The 15,039-nt window shown below is 49.4% G+C and overlaps 1 protein-coding gene across 4 annotated transcripts in view; it reads right to left on the bottom strand.

Moving 5' to 3' along the window:
- Positions 1–1,505: 1,505 nt before the first annotated feature.
- LOC103177400 (Krueppel-like factor 8) overlaps positions 1,506–15,039 on the bottom strand; it is a 59,882-nt gene continuing 46,348 nt past the window's right edge. For 3 of the 4 annotated variants that reach the window (XM_042340731.1, XM_007891531.2, XM_007891533.2), the window contains 5 exons: positions 10,703–11,273; positions 8,740–8,875; positions 7,990–8,046; positions 3,228–3,376; positions 1,506–2,440 (listed from right to left, as the gene is read on the bottom strand). In XM_042340731.1, the coding sequence (XP_042196665.1) occupies positions 2,259–2,440; positions 3,228–3,376; positions 7,990–8,046; positions 8,740–8,875; positions 10,703–11,273 (1,095 nt within the window). In that variant the 3' untranslated portion in view covers positions 1,506–2,258. Of the gene's footprint in view, positions 2,441–3,227; positions 3,377–7,989; positions 8,047–8,739; positions 8,876–10,702; positions 11,274–13,736; positions 13,783–15,039 lie in introns of those variants that run through there. The other variant, XM_007891534.2, reaches the window with a different exon arrangement.

Genomic DNA, 15,039 nt, shown 5'->3' with positions numbered 1-15,039 from the left:
ATTTGGTACAGTACCTTTCACGTCAGAAGGATGTCTCAAAGCACTTCAGGGTCAGCCTAGACTGAGTTCAAAGTCGCGAAGTGGGGCTTGAACCCCCAACCTTCTGATTCGAGAGGCGAGAGTGCTACCTCCTGACTGTGCCAGGCTGACACCCAACATTGGGTGAAATTTCTCTCCTCTGCGCAGATCAGACATCCAACCAATTTCTCAAGATGGTTATTGCAGAACTTTAAAAATCCAAACACTGTGTTACTCTGTGCATTCAGGCAAAATATTTTTACAATGAACCTCTTCCAGGTCTGATCAGCAATACAGGCATGAAAGAGGGAGACACGTTTCTTGGGCGGTGACATTTTGGTTTAAAATCAGGGAATAGCGAGTTGATTTGGCTGTTGGGAGCATTCTCAGGTTCACAGATTTCACGGCGTGATTGTAATTAGTCCTCAGTCTCTTTTAACATGAAACTGGGTTTCCCCTGCTGCAGGCTCACAAGAGGAGGGGTCCCGGGGCTGGGCAGGAATTATGGGCTCGCTGGCTCTTAGAGACAAAGAAAGCTGAGACTCGCAGGGCAAGAGGGCGCCCCATTTACTGTAGGTGATGAAATGGTTAACCCGGAGAGCAGCGAGGAGGGGAGAGGCCAATTTTGAGCACCAGCTAAATCTACTCTTACGATAAATACCGCACAGGCAGCCCTGGCCATCGCTAGTTTCAAACCTCATTAAATAAAATTCGAGAAATTTAAATCCCATCATTCGAACAAGTCTCTACAGTGGGAAGATGACACCTCCTTCTCTCTCTCTCTCTCTTCCCCTCCCCGCCGACCCCCTCCCTCCCCACCCAGCCATTGCTGGTAGCTGCTAAGACTGGATTGCTAAACTTTTTAAAATGAAATGAAACTCAAATAAGAAATGAACGCAACAGTTAATTAGTAATGTCTCAGGAATTTGTGCTTATGTGTTGGTGCAGTGGGTTTCTCCCTCTCTCCCCACTTCCCCGCCATCCTCCTCTCATACCTTAGTTAATTACTTACCCTTATGCTCTCACGTAACACCTAACGTTCGACGTGCAACGATACAAAATTCACAGTGAAGCTAGCAGCCAAAGAGAAGCCCTGCCCTGAACAAGAGGATCCCAGAATAACACAAAACAAAGGTCCAGACAATCACCATTTTGTCTTTTTCTTTTAAAATTTTTTAAAAACTATTTAATTGCTTAATTAAAATTTTTAAAAAACACACGGCGAACAACTGTGGAAAGGGGCGAAATTCCGCACTCTTATTCTCGAGCTGGTTTCCTGGTCAGAGACTCGGAATCCAAGCTTCCGAAAGCAAGACTGGATTTGGGATCTTATCTACAGCATCGTGACAACTCAATCCTTGGGCTTTAAGTGACTGGACTAGATTGATTCCCAGACATTCTCCCTCCCCCCACCCCACAATCCCCCCCACACCCCACCCCCACCACTGAATTATCAATGGAACCATCCAAACAAGGTTGGATGCTGCAGGCGATAAAACCAATAACCTGTGTAGATGGGAGGGAGGACCGGGGATAAATTTGTTGTTCGTTAAATCTCTGTACAATATGTAGCTGTCATGAGGAGCGCTCACATTTCAGAGAAAACGCTGAATAAAATATTTGCAGGGCAAAAAAAATTTTTTTTTACATGCTTCAGGATACAGGAAGGCAAACCCTTAAGTGGATAGAGCATGGATGAAAACTGTCCAGAATGCACAGTGATTTGTTCTTCTATCTGATCGATTGCCCCTAACACTTCCACAGGTGTCACAATGAATGAATGAATGAATGAATGAATGGATTAATTAATGTGTGAATGAATGGTCGTTGGAATTCACTGTGGGCACCAGACTCTGGCTGGGTCTGTTTTTTTGTTACTTTCCTCCATCCTTGTTGGCGTCATCAAAGGAGGGGTGGGGAGGGAGAGGAAATGAAGAAATCGATGTCAAAAACCAACAGGCTTCATCTCAAACTACAGGATTGCAGTCAGTACTGTAACTGTCACTGTACTCAACATCAAAAAGGAAAAAACTGGGATTCGAAGAGTTTCACAGTCTTTTGAGGGTACGTGGGCTTCTCTCTCTCGTTCACTCTCTCTCGTACGCTCTCTTTCCGGAGGCATCCATAGGTGCCATCTTACAGCCAGAGCTGTCGCAATTCAGCCGAGCCAAATCCTGGGAATTATTAGCTGTGGGAGCCGGAGCCAGAGCTGGGATGTGAAGCTTGCCCGAAAGGTACCTTCACATCATCAAGTGTCTTCTGCGGTGCAGAGCCAGGTGGTCTGAGCGGGAAAAGCTACGATCGCAGTCCGAGCACTTGAACGGCTTGATGCCCGTGTGCTTCCGAAAATGCCTGGTCAGCTCGTCTGAGCGTGCAAACTTCCACAAACAGCCTTCCCAGGTACATCTGTAGGGCTTCTCACCTAGAGGCAGGGGGAGAGGAGAGTCAGCCTCCAGACACCTTCCACAGGCTGCTATCAGCGCCTTTTACTGGCACTTCCCGCACATCAAAGGCACACCCAACGCATTCCAGATATTAGTCAGTTAAGTGTCGACGGACTGCTGGAGGGTCCCAGGTTCAATCCCACTCCGGTCTGAGTTAATTATCTCATGTCGGGCAGTGGTTGTTGGGTGATCTTTAAAGCCCTCCATGGTCGTTTTTCCCTTCAGCCTTTCTGCCCCCACCCTTTGGAATTCTATCCTGGAGCCCCCGCCCCCAGCTCGCCCCCTCCCCTGCCTCCTTCAAGGTCCTTCTCAATACCTTCCCTTTGGTTCGCTCCTGCGGTCATCTTCCTTCCTCAAGCCCCCCCCCCCTTGCCCTCCGCCCATCTCTGATTCCAACCCGCAGCTCGAGTGCAAACCTCCCCCGTCCAGCGACTTGGGACATCCTCCTGATGTGAAAGGCGCCATATGAATGCAATTTGTTGTGGTTGTCGTTGTTGTAACTGAACTCAGTGTATCTGGCGCTGAGGGAGGGGAAAGAATCGCAGTCTAGTCACCCCTCCCCCAACCCGCTAGTTTACTGCAATGGACAAGGAATTACAAGGGTACAAAAAATGTCCACACGGTGCACTGGCAGAAGAGGTCGAAGGTCAAAGTGGCTTAACCTGAAGAAACATCAGAGAGCGTCTAGTCCAGCGTGACGTTAACTCTCAGTCGAGTCCCTCTCGTTCGCTCGCTCGCTGGGTCCCCAGCCCCGGCTCTGCCTACCTGTGTGGATCCTCCTGTGGGCCTTTAAATGCGAGCTCTTCGTGTACACCTTGTTACACCCATCGAAGTCGCACTGGTGAACCCGCCTCTTCTTGGCGTCGGGGGATTCCGCCCTCTGCATCCGGTGCAGCTCATGCATGCTCGACGCACTGTCGGTGGGTGGGAGGGGGGGGGGGAGGCAAAGAGATCCGCGGTTAGATACAGCCGTGTGCTCCGAGTGGATCATTCTGAGAGCGTGATAGGGTCACGTCGCCTGGTGTGGGAGAGGGCACGAGCTGCAGAGTTCTGGATGATCTGCAGCTGGTGCCCTGGAGCGCTGCGGACCCACCCAGCTCGGGAACTCACTCCAGGGCTCAGGTGGTAACGTCAAATACCGGGGAGCCGCTCACGTTTGGAGAGTCCCAGGTTCCACCGCACTCACCCGGACTTTATCTTAGGTCGGGCAGCCTTGTTGGGGTGACAATTGCACTCGACCTCTATCTGCCGCTGCATCGTTACATTTCCTCAGCAGGAGTGCAATTGCATAAGGTTTTCACTCGGTGGCGCCGTTCCCGACAGTGCCAGAGTGCCATCTGCTGGAACGTAAACGGTACTGCAATTGTTGACGAAGCGCACAGTGAAGTCACGAATATCGGATTGAACTCCACCCTCTGTGACGGTCTCCCTCAGTAATCACTGGTTCCCGAGCTGGGTGGGTCCGCAGTGCTCCAGGGCACAAGCTGCAGATTATCCAGAACTCTGCAGCTCGTGTCCTCCCCCACACCAGGCTACGTGACCCTATCAACCCCAGCCTCGCCCGGCTCCACTGGCTCCCCATCCCCCAGGGAAGAGTTCAAAATCCTCATCCTCTCACCTTCAAAGCCCTCCCTGGCCTTGCTTCTCCCTACCTCTGGGACCTGTTAACTCCATATCAACCTGCCCTCTCCCTCTGCTCTCCTCCATCCATCAGTGGTCAGGCCTCCAGCTTCTCTGACCCCATCCTTTGGAATTCTATCCCACAGTCCCTTCGCCTCACTTCCATCCTTGCCTCCTTCAAGGACCGTCCCAAGACCCAACTCTTCGACCATGCTTTCGGTCACCCTCCAACCCCCTACCCTCCCTGCCCGCCATCCCTGATCCCAACACCCTGTTCGGGTCAAAATCCCTGACTGTCCAGCAGCTTGGGAGGTTCTCCAGACGTGAAAGTCGCTATACAATTTGTTGATGACAGACCAGCCAGCCTGGATCATCAGCAGGTCTTGAGAGGGGCAGACGGGTGATATCGGGCTAAGGGAAGAATCCCTGGCAGGTCAAAGCCCTAACAACTTCCCCACCGAACACTCGTGTCTTGTCAATCTACGCCCAATACTCTCTGGGATTAGTTGAGTCGGGGTGTCTCTCTTTTGTGGAACCCTCAGTCTGGTTTGGATAAGCGTAAAATGGTGATGGGTTTCTGAAGGTGTCAGATTCCCGGCTGGCCAATAAAAGTCATGAAATAAACATAATAGTCGCCCTCCTACAAATACACAGTCACTCCTCTCTACAGAAAATCCTGTGAAGCGCTTTGTGACGTCCTCCCGACGTGAAAGGCGCAATGTTAAATGCAAGGATAAGTTAGAACAGCGGTGGATCTCGTCACCGAGCCTGGGGGTGGGAGAAGGTGACCGCACGCACCGTCGAAGATGAGGTGTGATGTGAAAAGGGAAAAAGAGGGGGAAAGGCGGAGGGATGAGGGAAAATTCCAAAGTTTCGGGGCGCAGTGGCTGAAAACATGTCGTTGGTGGTAAGCAGGTCAGAGAGGTAGGGAGGTGCCAGGGCGGGAAGGGATTTGTGGACGATTCGTCACTAGAATTAGTGACGCATCTCCAGTTCACAAGTTAGTGCCGGTTTATTTTGTTGGGAACGCTCTCTTCACAGCCCACCCTTCAGCACCCCACACCCTCACCCCACCCTTTCATCCTGGACAGTTTTGAATCTGAAAAAAAAAAAAGAGTTCACTCTTCACTCAGGACTTTTCCAAACAGGAAACGTGGTCAAAAACGGGAAACTGAAGCTTTCTGTTCTCCTCGTGAAATGTCTAAGCCACTGGATGTTGTGTCTGGGTCACTCACTCTGTGCACAGAGATGAGATAACTGTTCTGCTTCAAGTCTGGGACGTTTACCCCATATATGGACCGACAGATACATATGCCCATGAGTCATCGAGTTGTGGTCCATGGTACGGGGCAGAGATGAAGTTCAGCTACTGAAGCAACAATTGCTCAATGGAACCTTTATTTCCTTTAGCCCCTGTAGAACCATAGGTTTATAGCACAGAAGGAGGCCATTTGACTCAATGCATCTGCGCCTGCTCTTTTAAAGAGCTATCCTTCCAGTCCTATTCACCTACCTTTTTCACATACCCTACAGACTCCAAAATCCCATTGAAAACTTGCTAATGTTCTACCCAAGGTAGAGAGCACTCAATGTCAATGAACATTCACTGAGCAGAGCTGACACCTAGCCCATGTTACCCAGGGTCAGCGAGTGCCAATTTAGACCATTGAACTCTCTTCCCCCAAAATGCTGTGGATACTGGATCTATTTATATCTTCAAGACTGAGGTGGATAAACATTTGTTAGGTCAGGGTATTAAGACTTGAATGGTTCAAGTCCTACTTAGCAAACCGCCTCAATTTCATCTCAGCAAATGGTTTCTTCTCCTGCCCCCCGCCCGGTCACCTGCGGGGTATCCAAGGGCTCTGTCCTTGGCACTCTTCTTTTCCTTATCTCTATGCTCCCTCTGGGAAATGTCATCCGCAGATATGGGGTAAACTCCCACATGTATGTGGATGACACGCAAATCTACTTAGCCTCCTCCAGTACAACCAGGTCCACCAATGTTCTATCAGCTTAACTGGCAGACATCAAGGCCTGGATGAGTGTAAACTTCCTGCAGATGAATGTGGACAAGACGGAAGCCATACTCCTTGATTCCCATCAACATCTTCACTCCTGCGGATCTAAACTCCTCAACCTCCCTGGGCTTTCCCTCAGACTCACCTAACTAGTGTGCAACCTAGGCATCCGGTTCAACTCCCAGCTGTCCTTCCTCCCCCACATCCGGTCTCTGACCAAAACCACCTTCTTCCATCTCTGCTACATTACCCGCCTCCAACCGTACCTTACCCCAAATGCAGCCAAAACCCTCGTGCGTGTGTTTATCACCTCCCGCTTGGATTACTCTCAACGCACTCCTCGCCCATCTCCACCGTTCTCAAGATCCAGCTCATCCAAAACACTGCCGCCTGCATACTGACCCGGACCAAACTCCGTACCCACATCTCACCAGTTCTGATAATCCTTGTATTTGATGTAGCACCTTATCACATCACAAAGCGCTTCACAGAATATACTACAAAGTGGATTGACTGTGTATTTTGTGGGCGAACAAAAGTGACAGACACAAACAAGAGAGATTACTCAGGAGGGCGAAATGTTGGGCAAGTTTCCTCACTCTACACACCTAACAGTAAGTAGGAACCCGGTTGTTAGTTGATTGGGTCACTAAATCCACGACTATTTGTGGGACACTGTTGTACGCAATTGGCTGCCGCATTTCGGCCACGAAACAGTCAATGAATTCACTTTACTGTATAGCCTGTGAAACGCTTTGAGACGTGTGGATATCAAATGCAAGAATTATTATTATTATTAACCCTTGACAAGGAGTGGAACAAACAAGTATAAATGGCGAAGAAAATAAATACAGGAACAGTTCCAGACCTCTCTGTGCCTCACTGCATCCCGAGACACTGTCCTGTGTGGAGGGTGCTTTGTAAATGCAGGTTGGGGGGCAGGGGGGGGGGGGTTGCTTGGCAAAATAATTTACCATCAGCTCAGCCGCAAGCACTCAAACCTTCAAAACCCCAGGTAAAGAATATCCACACTGGCATGACACAACCCGGCCACACTTAGTCTGATGGCACAGGCCTGTTATTGCCAGCAGGGGGCGGAAGAGGGTCTTTCCGTTGGGATTTATTTAGAAAAAAAATGAGATTAATCAGCACTGGAGCACACTCAACAAATAACCCACCCACCCGTCCCCCCCGCATAGGGATGGCGAGCAGCCACTTCCTGCTGTTTCACTGGTTATGGCTTAAACTATAGACAAGACACTTACGCAACATGTTTATCCGGCACAGCTTTGTCAATCCGGAGGGGGTTAAACTAAAGCTGGATATGCCACGTCTACAGTGCATAGGCAGTGAGCTAGCACCAGAATATTGTTTCTCCCCCCACTCCAACCCACCACTACATTGTGTACCCTGCTAGAATAATAAATTCACCCCCCACCCTCCAACCTTCATCCAGAACTGGTGATACATCCTTGCATTGTGATCCAGACTGTCAAAACATCTCAAAAGGGTTTCACAGAATATACTGTAAAGCAAATTATTTGGACTGTATCTTTGAGGCCACAACGCGGCAGCCGATTGCGCACAGCAACTGTGGGACACTGCTGTGTGCCATCGGCTAGATATTAAAAGCGTAAAATGTACAGTATTTGAGAGAGTCTGCGAGTTGGTCTGCGGCGCTCTCTTGACTCTACCCTGGGTGAAGGGCGCTGTATAAGCACAAGTTGTTGTTATTTGCCAGGTGACAGCCCGTCGGCTGCACAGTGGACAGCGACTCTCACCGGGTGGAAAGTCACCTCACGAAAAAAAAACCTTATTTTCTCCCCATTCAGTGGCAGCAGACGAGGGCTGCTCAGCTCAGGCAGTCGCTGGTCACACGCACTCACCTGTAGGCGTCCTCCAGCAGATGGGAAGATGGGTCAACGGGCCACACGGGGTCCTCACTGGAGAAAGACGGAAGGAAGGAAATCGGCTTAGATACAATGATCACAGCTCCTAACCCCCTCCCCTCCCTCCCTCCCTGTCCGAAACACTAGAAACCTCACATCACATGCCTCCCCACGTCTCCCCCGCTCCACCATAGGCAGACGTGCTTTCAGCCACTGAACTCAAAACTATGAGACTCTCTTCCTCAATCCCTCCATCTCGCTCCCTCCTTCCCCATTTTCGGGATCACGCCTCAAGACCTTCCGCTTTGACCGCTCCAATGGTCACCTCCCAGCTCGGAAAGGTTGTAGAGTGCTCAGTGCTCAGAGACGCTACCCAGTGTGACTGCAAATGCAAGTTGTTTTTGTACAACAAAGGGGGCAGGGAATAGAGATACCAAAGGGGTTTGAGTTCGATGCAGGGTCTGCGGCCAGTTTCTTGATCTCAGCCGAGGTGACGCTATATATAATTGCACCTCAGCTCCCCAGCGAGGCAGAGTAGGGCAGGAGACACTTTGCGCAAAGCAAGGTCCCACTAACATCTGTGAAGCCACACTTTATGACTTCCAGCGCACTGCCCAGCGCTGTCATTGGCTATCGGACGTCCCGGACTTGCTACCGAGGTGGCCCCACCCACGGGGGGGATCTCGGCAAAGAGTGTTTGTACCAAGGACACAGGTGAAGCTGGAAGGACCCGCCCATTAGACTTACTCTTGCATCTGGTGCAGGTTGAGCATCGCAGAGCCACTCTCGTGGAGGCTGTCGAAGGATATGTTGGGTGGATCGACCTCGTCCTCGCTGTCGCTCTTGATCTCCACGGGGGACATGGGGCTCTGATCAATCCGCACTGACAGTCACAGCAAAGCAAGAGACAAGCCGCATTGTTACAGCCACTGATAATCATCATTATCATCATAATAATCCTTGCATTTGATATAGAGGGAATAGTCATCCAGCAGCCTTGAGGTAGCAGGTCTATTTCCTTTAGTAATTGTCTGGCATTAGTTTTACTCCCATAAATGGATTCAATGCAGGAAATGTGCTAATAAGAAGCATAATCCTTGTATTTGATACAGCGCCTTATCATGTCATTGAGACGTCTCAAAGCGCTTCACACAATATACTGTAAAGTGAGTTGACTGCATATTTTGTGAGTGAGAAGTGGCAGCCAATTGCGAACAGCAGTGTCCTACAAACAGTCATGGATTGAGTGACCAAATTAATTATTATTTTCTTCTGGAAGAGATTAATACTCCCAGAAAGCGGTCTGCCAATCAACTCACAAACATGTTCCCACTTACTTCTAGGTAAACAGAGGCGTGCGGAGTAAGGAAACGTGCCTAAGGTTTCGCCCGGGAATTGAACCTGGGTCCTCTCGCTTGCTCTAACCAATACGCTACAGGTCTCCACTTAACATTGTGTGTCTCAAAGCCGTTCACATACTGTCAATAATAATCCTTGAATTTGATATAGCACCTTATCGTGTCACTGAAGTATCTCAAAGCGCTTCACAGGGTATAGTGTAGAGTGGATTGATTGACTGTGTCTTGTGGGCGAAACGACAAGTGTAGTTGGGAGACACTGCACAAAGCGAAGTCCCACAAAGAGCCTTGAGGTGCACAACTGATCAATCAATCTGGGAGGGGAATGCAGTGCATTTAAGCTAGCTGTGGCTGAATACAACTTCGTTAAGCAACAATGTTGGGGACAAAAAGTTATTGAACATATTTTGTGTTGGGAGTGGCACATCTTCCCCCCCCACTCCGCATCTAGGTTTTTTTTGGGTGGGGGGGGTGGGGGAGAGATATTATGAAGGTAGGGTTTGTGGCAGGCACTGATGGTACTGTACAGCACATGCTGCAGAGAGAGACAAGTCAGCAGAACAGCCTTCCAATCTCACCATGACCTCCCACACCGTGAAAACCCAACCACCGATCAGGTTTGAGATCACAGTCTGGAATCTGATTGACACAGCGCCAAGGGCTGTGGGAAAGAATCAAACTCTGGGCGGCAGGATCGGGAGTGGGGGGAGAGGGAGGGAGGGAGCGAGCGAGCGAGGGAGGGAGGGAGGGGAAGGAATGAGGGAGGGACCGAGGGAGGGACGAGGGAGAGCTACAGAACAAAAATTGCCCAACCACTTAGCATCACGTGACCGATGGAACAAGAGCCTTCTGTGACGACTTCAAGCAGGAGGGCAGGGACCAAAATCTTTTAAATCAATTAAAGCAAAAGGCGATCCTGTAACAAAGTGTACTCGGTCTCTGTTTACTCCTACAGACCATTATCGAGCTGGTGGAACGGCAGAGAATCTGGTTTTAAACTTCCTCCAGCATTATATTTTATATCCGCCCACAAAATACACAGTCAATTCACTTTATAGCACATATGGTGAAGCGCCTTGAGGCTTCTCAACAACTTCAAACCAAGGCTCTATCTGCCTATTAAAAGATTGGAAAACAGGTCTTAAGTTCAGTTTTAACTTGGGAGTTTCCCCGCCCGGAAAAATCAGCTTCCAAATGAAGACAGAATTTAAGATGCTTTTCCAAATAACTTGTTTAAGTCAACTGTCTTAATCCTAAAACCTACAAAACATCATGACTCTATTATAGACAGTGAAGCAGCCAGTGATTCACACACCAGCCACCGGTGTATTGTGCCAGACGCTCTCCCTCACCTGCTCCTTCGCTCTTCCCGTCATCTCCTATGAGGGGCACGGTAATGGTCTGCTTCAGGCCCTCCTGCTGGATCGAGGTGTAGACCACAGGCAGCGACTGCACCACCACGGGGATGTGCTGGAGGTTGCCCATTTTGCTGGGCAGGTTGATAGAGGGCACAGTGTGTATGACGTGCAGAAGCTGCTGCCCCCCCACGCCCTGCGAGGAGGCCAAGATGGAGCCTGGTGACAGCACAGCTGGAATGGCCGAGGTCACTTTGACGGTTCCCGTGGACAAGTCCAAGGAGGAAGGAGTATAGGAAGAAACGGATGTGATCATCGGGAAAGGCGACGAAACGATGGGGGTGATTGTCAAGGTCCTGGGCTTGTTTAAAGACAAGTCCACAGGCTCAGTCTGTGGCTGGTTGTCCTCGCCAGAGAGCAGCTCCTCTGGAGGTTCAGTCTTGATGTTGTTCAGCAGCACAGGCTGCTCAGCTTTCTTCTCAACGGGCAGCGCACACGGCTCCATTTTCACATTGTTTATCAGCAAGGGCACCGCTTCCATCTGTGTGTATTCAGAGGCTTGGGCTGACTGTCGGAGAGAAAGGAGTAAACAGTGAAATGTTAATTTGCTGTCTCCTCCTGCCTTCAAAATACACACTTTATAGACTTTACCGTGTATCTTGTGAAGGGCTTTCAGATGTTAAGGACACGATAAGGTAGGACGTTAGCAATGCAAGGATCATTTTTCATTACTTTCTATCTAACGTTGCAATATCTCAAAGTACTTTGCACTATTGTAAACCCGCGGAGCACTTTGAGGCATCGATATTACACCCACAATATCAAATGCAAGAGTTAACATGATGGTGATGAGGCTGGTGATGTGTTTTTGACAAACAATCATGAAGTGAAAAGACTGTGTAAAATGTGAGATTGTTAGCCAGGATACTGGAGAAACAACCTGCAAGTTCCAATAATGCCTTGGGATCTTTAACATCTGTCCTGGATGAGATTAAATCAAGTCAAAGCTCTTCATGGGCCAGAGGAGACATTTGCAAGCTTTGTTGATTTGGGGCAAGTTTCGATCGAGCCAGGCTTGCAACAACAACAGCTTGCACTTATATAGTGCCTTCCATATAGGGTTGCGTCTCAAGAGTGATCAACAGTGGTGGAGCCTATCTCTCTTAGGATGGGGAGGTGACTGTAAGCATATATAATTTCTGCACCAGGTTACTTTTGTTCCCATAAATGGTTATTATGCTTGATGTGAAATACTGGAATTACATTAGGACAGGCTTAACATTAACGTCGTTCAACTGACTGCAAGGTTATTTAATTAGGAGTTACTGTACAAAGGATGTGTCTTCCAGACTGATTTGTAGGCAGAGCTTTTCACAGGGACTGTCAATGCAGAACCCTGGACCACAATACCAGTGTGCAGGAAGCAGGGCTTGAAAATAAGCAACAGGTAGAGAGGTGGGTATCCTGAACCCTTTACAGATGGATTGGAAGAGACCAACTCCATCATTTTCACACGCATTCACTTACACGGTCGAACAGAAACTCAGTCAAGCACGCACAAATTCATTTACACACTCGCATCTCACACGCATTCACTTCCACCTTTGCACACACACACACACACACACTCACTTAAAACACACTAATTTACACACTCACACCCTTACTCTCTCGCACACGCACTCACTCAAGACACTATCACTCATATGTGCCACACAAGACTCACATGCTCAATTACTTGTTCAAAACTTTCTGTAAAATTACTAAACCTTTGCGATTTCTTCAAACACGAACACGCCACGATATCCTGCAGGAATGCCTGGCTGTGCTCAGCTCAGGAGCTCAGGGTCACTGATGAGATTCACTTTCTTACGGGAGGGGGGCAGTAAGGTAAACCAGCTCAGGGGTTGGGGAGAGAGAGACATAGCTTCCTGGAGGTGTGACCATCGTGGGTCGGGCAAACCAATCTCCAGCTTCAACAGTAAAGTCACTGGAGTTAAATGGGTTAACTGGGGCCAACCCTTAATTTGAACAAAAGGCCCTGCCTCATCAGGGCGTGCTCTCTGCCTGGGGAATGAAGCACTCCCAGCCTCATTATTAACAGCTATGGGCTGTGCACAGGACAGAGTCATCTGCCTGCACTCCTGGTCTCAGCCTCGTGGGAGACAGAGACGAGACAAAGGCTCGTCCAAAAGTCTGGCCGATCAACAAAACTCAAAGTAATCAATTCATTCTGGCCGGGTCTTACAAGGCCACGAGGCCCCTCACAACACTCTTGCAGGAAAACACTAGAATATCTAACTTGCAGGGCAGACTTCCGCTGCTCATCAAGAAAATAAATGCAAGGCACCAGGGACTTGGGATTTCTGCGACGCCGGGGTGGGGCTGGGTGATAGGACACCTCGTTGTCATCGAAGTGCCGTCTTTCAGATGAGATGTTCAACTGCGGTCCCGTCTACCTGCACAGGTGGATATTGAAGATCCTGCGACACTATTCGAACAGAGAAGGGAGTTTCTCCAGGTGTCCTGGCCGACAATCTTCCCCCACCCAGCCAGATACTCGATCGCTTCTTTCATTTCATAGTGAATAGCGCACTTGCCTCGTTAGTGAGAGGACCCGGGTTCGAATCCTGGGCAGGGCAAAGAAAAACTTAGGCAAGTTTCCTTACTCCACGCGTCTCTGTTTACCTAGCAGTAAGTAGGAACCCGGTTGTTAGTCAATTGGCGGATCATTTTCCACGGGCAATAATCCCTTTTTTAAAAAAATGCGGTCACACAATCCACAACTATTTGTGGGACACTGCTGTGTGCAATTGGCTGCCGCGTTTCTCCCGCAAAATACAGTCAATCCACTTAATAATATATTCTGTGAAGCACTTTGAGACATCTCAACAACGTAACAAGGCACTTTTTCAAATGCAAGGATTATTATTATTAATTGCTGTTCACTGGACCTTGCCGGGTGGCAAATGACTACATCTTTGCCTACAACAACACAGCTCCGTGCAAAACGTTAAAGTACACCAATTACCAAGCTGTGGGACCAAAGCCCCGAACATCTGGAGACCCAGAGCAGCACGAGGGGGGAGGGAGAGAAAACATCTGGAAGGTCAGAGCGACACTGAAAAAAAAATCACAAAGAGAAAACAAAAATGTGAAATTGTAAAGAAAATGTGTCACTGGGAAACCAAACGTAGTGATTTGTGGCGCTACGAGCAGCATCAGCACAGAACACAGGGCCTCAGTCAAACACAAACAAGCCTCCCATTCACGTTGACTAGGGTCGGACAGACAGGCAACTGTACACCCTCAAAGGGCAAACTGCCAGGGCAGGGTTCAACTCCCCAGCGATCCAGCACCTCTCCTGCCCGGTTCGATTCTGGGCAGGGCGAAACCTCAGGCAAGTTTCCTCACTCCACACGCCTCTCTTTACCAGCAGCAAGAAGAACCCGGTTGTTAGTCGATTGGGGGATCACTTTCCGGGAGTGATAATCCCTTTTAAAAAAAAATGTGGTCTCTCAATCCACGACTGTTTGTGGGACATTGCTGTGCGCAATTGGCTGCCGGGTTTCACCCACAAAATACAGTCACTACACTTTATAGTACATTCTGTGAAGCACTCTGAGAGTCTCAACGATGTGATAAGGCGGTATATCAAATGCTAGTATTGTTAATACTGGACACAGCAGTACAGAAGAACTGGTGGCCCACACTGTCAGAGCGCAGTGGACAAAGGGCAGAGAAGGGAACTCTCTCCCCCTCCCAGGAGGGGAGACTTCAGGCCTTTGGCTGATGGCAGTGTTCCCACAGGAGGTGAGGCTGCTATTAGTACGCAGCCTGAGCCCTGGCTGGCACTGTTCAATCTGCTCCCACACAAACTTTCCCCACTGCAGCACTGACCCTGGACTCAACTCCACGTTCCCACCTGGTCCACGGGGAAAGGAATCCAAGCCTGAGGAGAGCTGTGTGCTGCCGTGCCCCGACCATCTCACACACCCAGTCTGTGGGGGGGGGAGAGGAGGCAGAATAGCTATTTCAGCCCTACACTCGCAACCTGTGAAAAACTGAGCAGGTCAGACTGTACTTTCTAAAAACAATCAAACACACTCACACGCACAGACACACACCCCTTCACTGTATCTGCCAGGTCCACCCCACTTAAGGGAGTGACCATTCCAATGCTTGCAGTCCGGTGGTGTAGTGATTAGAGCACTTGCCTCGCAAGCGAGAAGACCCGGGTTCGATTCCCGGGAGGGTCAGAGGTGAAACCTTAGGCAAGTTTCCTTACTCCAAACGCCTCTGTTTGCCTAGTAGGGACCTAGTTCTTAGTCGAT

Source organism: Callorhinchus milii, unplaced genomic scaffold (genome assembly GCF_018977255.1).
Source record: "Callorhinchus milii isolate IMCB2004 unplaced genomic scaffold, IMCB_Cmil_1.0 Scaffold15, whole genome shotgun sequence".
Classification (NCBI taxonomy): Eukaryota; Metazoa; Chordata; class Chondrichthyes; order Chimaeriformes; family Callorhinchidae; genus Callorhinchus; species Callorhinchus milii.
Note: the sequence above shows the minus strand (reverse complement) of the source record. Positions and strands in the feature narration are given on the sequence as shown.